This window comes from Schistocerca americana, chromosome 5 (assembly GCF_021461395.2).
Source record: "Schistocerca americana isolate TAMUIC-IGC-003095 chromosome 5, iqSchAmer2.1, whole genome shotgun sequence".
NCBI lineage: Eukaryota > Metazoa > Arthropoda > Insecta > Orthoptera > Acrididae > Schistocerca > Schistocerca americana.
Window position 1 is genome coordinate 99309397 of NC_060123.1, and position 9928 is coordinate 99319324.

The 9928-nt window shown below is 38.9% G+C and overlaps 1 protein-coding gene across 6 annotated transcripts in view; it reads right to left on the minus strand.

Moving 5' to 3' along the window:
• LOC124615286 (E3 ubiquitin-protein ligase Nedd-4) overlaps nucleotides 1-8144 on the minus strand; it is a 211034-nt gene extending 202890 nt beyond the window's left edge. For 3 of the 6 annotated variants that reach the window (XM_047143053.1, XM_047143055.1, XM_047143052.1), the window contains exon 1: nucleotides 7701-8144. In XM_047143053.1, coding sequence (XP_046999009.1) covers nucleotides 7701-7847 — 147 coding nt within the window. In that variant the 5' untranslated portion in view covers nucleotides 7848-8144. Of the gene's footprint in view, nucleotides 1-6754; nucleotides 7133-7700 lie in introns of those variants that run through there. The other 3 variants (XM_047143056.1, XM_047143057.1, XM_047143054.1) reach the window with 3 other exon arrangements.
• Nucleotides 8145-9928: the final 1784 nt, after the last annotated feature.

The following is a 9928-nucleotide window of genomic DNA, read 5'->3' on the forward strand; positions in this document are numbered from 1 at the left end:
ATCTAATTCCCGCAGCATCACCCGACTTAATTCGACTACATTCCATTATCCTCGTTTTGCTTTTGTTGATGTTCATCTTATACCCTCCTTTCAAGACACTATCCATTCCCTTCAACTGCTCTTCCAAGTCCTTTGCTGTCTCCGACAGAATTAAAATGTCATTGGCGAACCTCAGCGTTTTTATTTCTTCTCCATGGATTTTAATACCTACTCTGAATTTTTCTTTTGTTTCCTTTACTTCTTGCTCAATATACAGATTGAATAACATCGGGGAGAGGCTACAACCCTGTCTCACTCCCTTCCCAACCACTGCTTCCCTTTCGTGCCCCTCGACTCTTATAACTGCCATCTGGTTTATGTACAAATTGTAAATAGCCTTTCGTTCCCTGTATTTTACCCCTGCCACCTTCAGAATTTGAAAGAGAGTTTTCCAGTCAACATTGTCAAAAGCTTTCTCTAAGTCTACAAATGCTATAAACGTAGGTTTGCCTTTTATTAAGCTAGCTTCTAAGATAAGTCGTATGGTCAGTATTGCCTCACATATTCCAATATTTCTACGGAATCTAAACTGATCTTCCCCAAGGTCGGCTTCTACCAGTTTTTCCATTCATCTGTAAGGAATTCGCGTTAGTATTTTGTGGCCGTGACTTATTAAACTGATAGTTCAGTAATTTTCACATCTGTCAACACCTGCTTTCTTTGGGATTAGAATTATTACATTCTTCTTGAACTCTGAGGGTATTTCGCCTGTCTCATACATTTTGCTCACCAGATGGTAGAGTTTTGTCAGGACTGGCTCTCCCAAGGCTGTCAGCAGTTCTAATGGAATGCTGTCTACTCACGCAATATCAGGTCTCCCATTTCATCTTCATCTGCATCCTCTTCCATTTCCATAATATTGTCCTCAAGTACATCGCCATTGTATAGACCCTCTATCTAGTCCTTCCACCTTTCTTCTCTCCCTTCTTTGCTTAGAACTGTGTTTCCATCTGAGTTCTTGATATTCATGCAAGTGGTTCTCTTTTCTGAAAGGTCTCTTTAATTTTCCTGTAGGCAGTATCTATCTTACCCCTAGTGAGATAAGCCTCTACATCCTTACATTTGCCCTCTAGCCATGCCTGCTTAGCCATTCTGCACTTCCTGTCGATCTCATTTTTGAGACATTTGTATTCCTTTTTGCCTGCTTCATTTACTGCATTTTTATATTTTCTCCTTTCATCAATTAAATTCAATATTTCTTCTGTCACCCAAGGGTTTCTGCTAGCCCTCGTCTTTCTACCTACTTGATCCTCTGCTGCCTTCACTACTTCATCCCTCAGAGCTACCCATTGTTCTTCTACTGTATTCCTTTCCCTTATGCTCTCCCTGAAACTCTGTACAACCTGTGGTTTAGTCATGATATCCAGATCCCATCTCCTTAAATTGCCACCGTTTTGCAGTTTCTTCAGTTTTAATCTACAGTTCATAACCAATAGATTTTGGTCAGAGTCCACATCTGCCCCTGGAAATGTCTTACAATTTAAAACCTGGTTCCTAAATCGCTGTCTTATCATTATATAATCTATCTGAAACCTGTCAGTATATCCAGGCTTCTTCCATGTATAAAACCTTCTTTTACGATTCTTGAACCAAGTGTTAGCTATGATTAAGTTATGTTCCGTGCAAAATTCTACCAGGCGACTTCCTCTTTCATTTCTTAGCCCCAATCCATATTCACCTACTATGTTTCCTTCTCTTCCTTTTCCTACTGTCGAATTCCATTCACACATAACTATTAAATTTTCATCTCCCTTCACTATCTGAATAATTTCTTTTATCTCATCATACATTTCTTCAACTTCTTCGTCATCTGCAGAGCTAGTTGGCATATAAACTTGTACTACTGTGGTAGGCGTGGGCTTCGTGTCTATCTTGGCCACAATAATGCATTCACTATGGTGTTTGTAGTAGCTTACCCGCACTCCTATTTGTTTATTCATTATTAAACCTACTCCCACATTACCCCTATTTGATTTTGTATTTATAACCCTGTATTCACGTGACCAAAAGTCTTGTTCCTCCCGCCGCCGAACTTCGCTAATACCCACTATATCTAACTTTAACCTATCCATTTCCCTTTTTAAATTTTCTACCATACCTGCTTGTTTAAGGGATCTGACTTTACACACTCCGATCCGTAGAACGCCAGTTTTCTTTCTTCTGATAACGGCGTCCTCTTGAGTAGTCCCCGCCCGGAGATCCGAATGGGGGACTATGTTACCTAAGAGGACGCCATCATCATTTAACCATACAGTAAAGCTGTATGCCCTCGGGAAAAATTACGGCTGTAGTTTCCCCTTGCTTTCAGCCGTTCACAGTACCCACACAGCAAGGCCGTTTTGGTTAGTGTTACAAGGCCAGATCAGTCAATCATCCAGACTGTTGCTCCTCTTCAGGAACCACACATTTGTCTGGCCTCTCAACAGATGCCCCTCCGCTGTAGTTGCACCTACGGTACGGCTATCTGTATCGCTGAGGCATGCAAGCCTCCCCACCAACGGCAAGGTCTACGGTTCATAAAAACACAAATTCCTTGAGATTTTATGAAATTTGAGAAATTCTTCAGATTTTCCAGTTAAAATGTAAGGCCCTGAGAATTCTAGGTTTTCCAGAAGAATTGGGATCCTGGCAATGATGTTGTTCATGTCTGGTGTTGGTATCAGTCCTGGTAGAGTAGGTAAGGGACAAGGAAAGCATCAAATGTTGATTGATTACTGTGAAGACCATGTAGATGTCACATAATCTACAGAGACAGCATTATCAGTACCTTACAAAAGGCTGAAGGGGGCCTCATTGCAGTCCTCCAGTTGGTCAGCTGGCCAAATCTTACATATCCGCATTTACGAAAAATTCTGATGTGACAATGGCCTGATGTTGGGCTGCACCCAAACATGAGGGCAGACATACTAGCTGTCAAGACTTGATTGACAACATCTGACCACAGCAAGGAGGAACTGCAGTATTAGCACTGTGCACCAAGCACATTGTAATCCCTTCATATCTTCGTCTGCCTTTCCAGAATAAGTAATGGACTCCCTGCAAAATTCTGTCATCTCCCACTACTGGTCAGTCTAGAAGCAGCTGGACGAAAGAGCTGGACACATGTAGACTGCTGTTACCACCAGAACACGTAACTGTGACTTTATCATTGTGGTGATCATGCACCACACACTACTGATGAATGCCATCACACTGTGGTTATATATTACTAGCAGTTCTGAACTACCCCTTGCGACCATTATCAGCAAGCATGACAGTGACCTGGGGAGAGGTTTCACCCTTCCTATGTTATAGAGAGGTACAGTGGTCTTACACATTACTTCATGGTGTGGGGAGACAGTGCATGACTTCAGGTCACAGCTGGTAGTGATTGAGGGAACTTTGACGGCACACCGGTACATCATGTACCTCCTGCATCATGAGTGACAGTATTGTGGTGTCATTTTTCAACACAATAATCCTCACATCTGTCCCCAATAGAACGTGTGGGGCCCACTTGGTTGTCATCTCTGTTCAGATCTCAGATTCCAGGATATCAAGGACCAGTTACAATGGTGGTGGGCCAGCTCACCTCATGAGAACCTGTATAATACACTTCACAACCAAGTAAGTCGATGTATCATCATAAAAATACATGGGCTCAAGCTAGCCAGGTTTTTGTAAATTTAACTCAATTTTGCTGTCTCTGAAACATCACATACCCTCTCAACTCATGAAATTTCATTTTTTCCACTTCCTCACCTTCAGGTTTTTTTTTTTTTCCAGTCACTATATGGAAATGACCTCTCGTCCCAGTCTGTTGACTGATTTTTGCTGAAATGTGGCCACTCAAATCTACCAAGAAACAGGAATATAAAGGATGAAGTATAAAATATATTTTTTGGAATAATGATTTATGAGGAAAAAACAAACAACTTTATGAGGTAGGGTGGCTCACATACCTAAACTATACAAATAGCCATATCATAGGTGCAACCACAATGGAGGGGTACCTGAAAAGAGGCCTGGAAAGACGTCATTTTCAGCAGCTGAAGGGACAATTGTCTGGACGACTGGTCTGGCATGGTACCATCAGCCAACATGGTCTTAACTCTGCTGGAGCTGTGAATGGGTGAAAGCATGGGGGAAACTACAGCTGTTATTTTTCTAGGCGCTTTAAGCTCTACCATGTGGTTAAATGATGATGGCATCATCATAGATAAAATATTCTGGAGATAAATAGTGTCCCAGTCTGATCTCAGGGTGGCTACTACTAAGGAGTATGTCACTGTCAGGAAAAATAAAACTGGCAGTCTACAGGTTGGAGCATACCCATCATCAGTTAAGTAGACTCGAGAATTTAAAAAAGGAAATGCCAGCCATGATAAAATCACTCTCCCTGGTGTGCAAGATGTACAACAGAAGCAAAACGCACTCACTTTAGTAAGTTACAGTTGCAAAATACTTAAATTATTTAAAGAAGATCAACACTAACAAAAGTACAAGAAGGGTAATGGAATGCTGTTTAATGAAATCACACCTTGGGGATTAGACTAGGAAATGAGAAATAAAAGTAGCAGACGAGTTTTTCTAGCTGGGCATTAAAATAACCGATTGCCGAAGTAGAGAGGATATAAAATGTAAAGCAGAAATGGCAAAAAAAGTGTCTATGAAGAAAGGGCATTTCTTAACTTAAAATAAAGTCTCTGTTGGCAGTGTGAGCATGCACAGAAGTGAAATGTGTATGATAAGTAGTTCGGACAAGAAAATAGCTTTTGAGCTGTAGTGCATCAGAAGAATGTTGAAGATTAGATAGGTAGGTCCAAGAGCCAATAACTAATTAGGAGGAACAGAAATGGGGAAAAATAAAATTTGCAGCACAACTTGACAAAAAGACCCTTCTTTTTGTCAAGTTGTACTGCAAACTCTGAGACATCAATTTGATAATGGGAGGAAGTGTGAGGGGGGGTACAAATAGCTGTTAAGGGGATGAAGGGACAAGTACAGTAAGCATATTCTAATGGACGTGGGTTGTTGTTGTTATTCACACATGAGGGATGATGTATCAACCCACTCTGGCCTCAACACCAGATCAATGGCAATTTAATTTAGATATTTTTATCTATTACATGCTGAAGAAACAAGCTCCAGTGATTCTACACATATAGGATTTATACTGCAAATATATGCATCAAGGATGACATACATATTGTTGTATTTTTTTTGTTTGGTAGTTATTTGCTTGTTCCATGGGTCGCAACTGCAATTTCTCTCTGTAGTGTATACCTTTTCAATTATGTTGCAATAATGTACATCCTTGAAATTATTTACATCACTATTATTAAACATTATCATCAAAATACCTTCTATTCCTCCAGGTTTTCTATTTATCATATCATAATTTGAAAATGGCACACAAATTACACAGCCCATCCATAAAAATTATCACTATTTGCAACTTATTGCTCTGGTATGAATAGGAGTAGATTATATGGCCACAGTAGTTTTATTTCCTATCTTTAGCCACATCATATTCAGTATCATATTTATTTCAGTTCAATATTGGAATCTCATCAATTACTCATCAGAGGAGGGCTTCCAATTGAAACAGAATGGCACTAAGTGAAACTACAGGCATCACTCGATTATCACATCAGCACACAATCAACCTTCAGTCTCAACTACTAATTTTGTTTAATTTCAGAGTCAAAATAAATACAACAGATACTGTCACATTAAGTGCACCACACTGTTGGACTTATCACCAACAAGAGCACAATATATGAAAACTTACTGTAACTTTCACAATTATTGATTTCCAGTGCTCACACTTTCATTCGTTTTCATGCACAATAAACTATTAGTCAATCCAAAAATGTAAGTCCTTCAAGCAATATTATCAGTTTATTTTAGCACCTAGTAAATATTATTACTGAAGTGCAATGTACTCTAACCACTGTCAACTTTATTTTTGCCCAGACTAATTTTGGAATGATATCTGGCAGATCAAATGCAACAACATATTTTCAAAAGGATATGCAATAAAAATGTATTTAGCTCTGTATAATTCTTGTTTATCCAACAGTGTGTCTTAATTCATCTTTAGTTATCAGTGTAATTAACTTGCAGGCACTGGAATAAAGTGGTCAAGCAGTTTTTGGTATTAGTAACTAATTAAGGATCATTGTACAGCGATAAAGAATTGTCACTGTAAAACAAACTTCTGAATGTAAACATTTAGCGAGACTGTGATATTCAACCACCCTCTCCACCTGAAATCTTGACAGTCGTGACGGCATGATCTGTAATGTAGTCTGATGTATAGGAGGTCAGACAAGTAGTGATATGACCCTTTCACTATGTCCTGTACATCAGTTTTTGAGCTAAGCAGTTTCACTGCATGACATGTACACGATAGTTTTCCTAATGTGACCACATAATACAGTTTTAGTGAGAAGTGCTTCTATGTAGACGTCTTAAAATTTACATAACTTATTAAACCATGTTATGAAAATAAATACAACGTAATCGAGTCTATATGACAACATAACGTAATTTGTTTCTACCTATTTCAGGGTTTGAGACTGCAATACTTCAGGGCGAACGATGAACGGATTATAATTTACGAAGTTGAGTACTTATATTAATAGTTAATTACACGTAAAAATGTTGGCATCTCTACGACATTCAATATAGTTGTCAGTTATTTTATGATTATCATTGTAACCTTACTTACATGCCCGTCTAGCCCGACTGCTGAAAAGTATCCATATTCATTTGTCGTTGCCATCAATCTATTACAATCACCTTCGTATGGCATCGATAGTAAATCTAATACAGTACACTTTTCCTCCTTCCTCCTTTAGGGGAAGGATTTAATGGTTACTTCACGAGGAGAATGTTGCCTACCATGTCGTAATGACAACCGTCTGCTGTGCTGTTATGTGACAGCCCGAAGACAAAAATTTGGGATACTTGATGCTCCCCGAAATGCTCACTTTCTTGGGGCTTAATAGACACGCAAACAGACACATGCAATCACTTTCCTGCAGAAGCTTGTCAAATTCGACATCCATGCAATGACGTTTCTCCAAAGCACCTGCAACGCGAAAGTGAGGTCACGATTGTATTGGGAGCAATCTTTGGTTGACACATAGTTTCTATACGACGGAATATTAAGGAAAACAAAGCTGGGCTATTGTTTCTGCGAATTTTTTTTTAGTCGAGCTAAATTACTGGCCGTTGGCGCTTGTGAAAAAGTCAATTTCAAAAAATGTATAAGTCCACAAAGTATTTTTATTTCGTCAGTATTTTTACATATATTTTCTTTGTTAAGAGATGTTCAGGTGTGAGATGTGCCTCTCTATACTGACGGAAAATGAGTCAATGAGGGGAACAGTGTATCACCCTCAAATCCTGTACGAAACTAGAACTGAGAATGTGGACAGTTGGTTACATTATATACCGTTATATTGGCGCCTGTCGACCACCCCTAAATTAGTTTTGACCGATAGTGTACTTTTTTTTCTCAAGTTCAGTAAGATGCTGTTACGTAATGGTTTTGTTGAGGCCATCCTTTATAATTAATACCACGTGACAATGAGCACGGTGGTAATTCAGCATAAGACACTGGCTTAAATAAATGACGTACCCCACCTAGCATGAAATGGAAAATTATTTACCGTCTCGGGTAATGGCAAACACACAGATCGTCTTTGTGATATCCTGGACAATGCAAGTTCTCGCTGCCTGCTTACTGATGAGTGTCGTCTTCTTGGAGGCGGCTGAGGAGGGCCGAGTCCATTTTGTACATAATGGTGCACCGACATGATTTCAGCACCATACAGAATTCACAAAATCAGATATTCACTTTGACTTGCCCCCACTCACTTGGCTCGTCTCACAACAAATATGCAACAGATCTCTCATAATATAAAAGAGCATAACACTGTTGTGTCGGATAAACTTAAAATGTCAGTTCTTTTATTGGCACTGTCACACGAAGTCTGTAACACTGCGACGTAACACACTTATTGACTTCGTTCGAGGGTGGTGAGAGTGATAAGCGTCAGAAACGTTGATACCAGCTTAACGCTAATACTTCTAAGATAAGCCACAAAGACATCTGGCAGCCATAGCCGTCTGCAGCCTTCTCCTATTAACAGATTCAGGGCGGGGGAAGTAAATTAACGTGCGTGCATGACGCAAGCCGTCATTCCAGAGAAAAAGTGCAGGCCTTCTTCAATGAGTGGAAGTGGCATGATATTTCACGATCATATTGCTTCAACTTTTTTGTAGTTCTATTTCTGATTATGAGAATTCTGTAGCTTGCTCATGATGAGTCATAATGATTTCTGCTGAGCCATTTACACCATGCTTAGCCATTAAGCCTATTGAGAGAGCAGGCAACAACTATGGACTGTCCTTGTTGCTTGGATTGCAACAGTTGTGGTCTTCATAGTGTGTAAATGATGATTACCATATCCCAGAAAATTACTCATAATAATATATGGTTGCAACAACATCTATTGTGCACATCATATTACATGAATTCACAAAATTGCTTAATACAGATACTGTAATTATTCATGAGCCATATGCTGGAGACAACAAAACACAATATGTGAATGAATGATTGGTGACACACCACACATTTTACTTTCCATAAATTCCTGAACTTCTTGTTGCATGGTGTTTTGTGTGTGTGTGTGTGTGTGTGTGTGTGTGTGTCATACATTATTATTATTATTATTATTATTATTATTATTATTATTAATTTCAAGAAGGAGCTGAATCAATAATATCCCTGGAAATTGTTCCAGTTGTTTATCTCTCTTCCATTTGAATAAAACTTTTAACTGTAGAACTTCTTTTGCAGTGCTTGCTTTTGCACTTATGCTCTATGCGTGAATCTGCATTCTGATAATTGGTGTAAGCATTAGATTTGTTAGATAAACACAAAACGCATTCAAAAGGGTGAGTGAGAATTTTGCGCTTATCAAGGAAATAACCAATATGGTGAGAAACAAAATAGGGCAATGGAGTAAAACAGTGTAACATTCCCAGAATTCTAAAAAATAGCAGAGAAACTCCCAGTATGGGATAAGCCAAAACTATGTTTGGTCAAAACAAACTGGAACAATTAGTAACAAAAAACACTCAGTGAAAATAATAAGAATACTTTTTAGATCAGGTGAAATCAAAGTACAGTTCTGTGGCAATAATGATATTATTTTTCTTCGTATTAATGTACTATCACTTCGAGACAATTTAATGAACTTCAGTACTGCCTGGAAAGAATCAATTGCAATATCTTGTCTATCAATGAACATTGGTTGAAAGACTTTGAAACAGATCAGTGAACCCCCCTTCCAATATCTTCTAGTTGCTAGCTACTGCAAAGCAACCGTAGCATGTGGTGGGGTATCAGTATACATTGAAAATTCTCTATATTTGCCATTATGTTGTCACAAGTAGACACAGTGAGAACCATGGCTGTAGTACTGTCAGAAGCAGCCATAAGCATGGTTTACAAATGTAACTGTTTTTGTTACTTATGTGAAGCTGGGCTACGTCTGGTAAATATTGAGCATGTGTGTTGCCACAAAACATAGAATGATGTGTGTCCACACTGTCTCCAGTGAGTTTAACAGCACTCACATAGTGCATGTATGAAAATGGGTTAATGTTAAAATGTAGAGCACAAAAACATAATGAATTCATTGCACAAAACCAACAACTAGTATAAAATGAGGCCCCAGAAGGGAAGCAAGGAAATCAGAAAAAGCTATCTGAGTGTGGGAGTTTCTTGGTGCATTAATGTGACACTGTTTTCACCTGAGGATGCTGTTTTAATGCAGCTAAATTTGTCGGACAGTAAAGAAATCACCAATAGAGCTGTCTTGTAGTT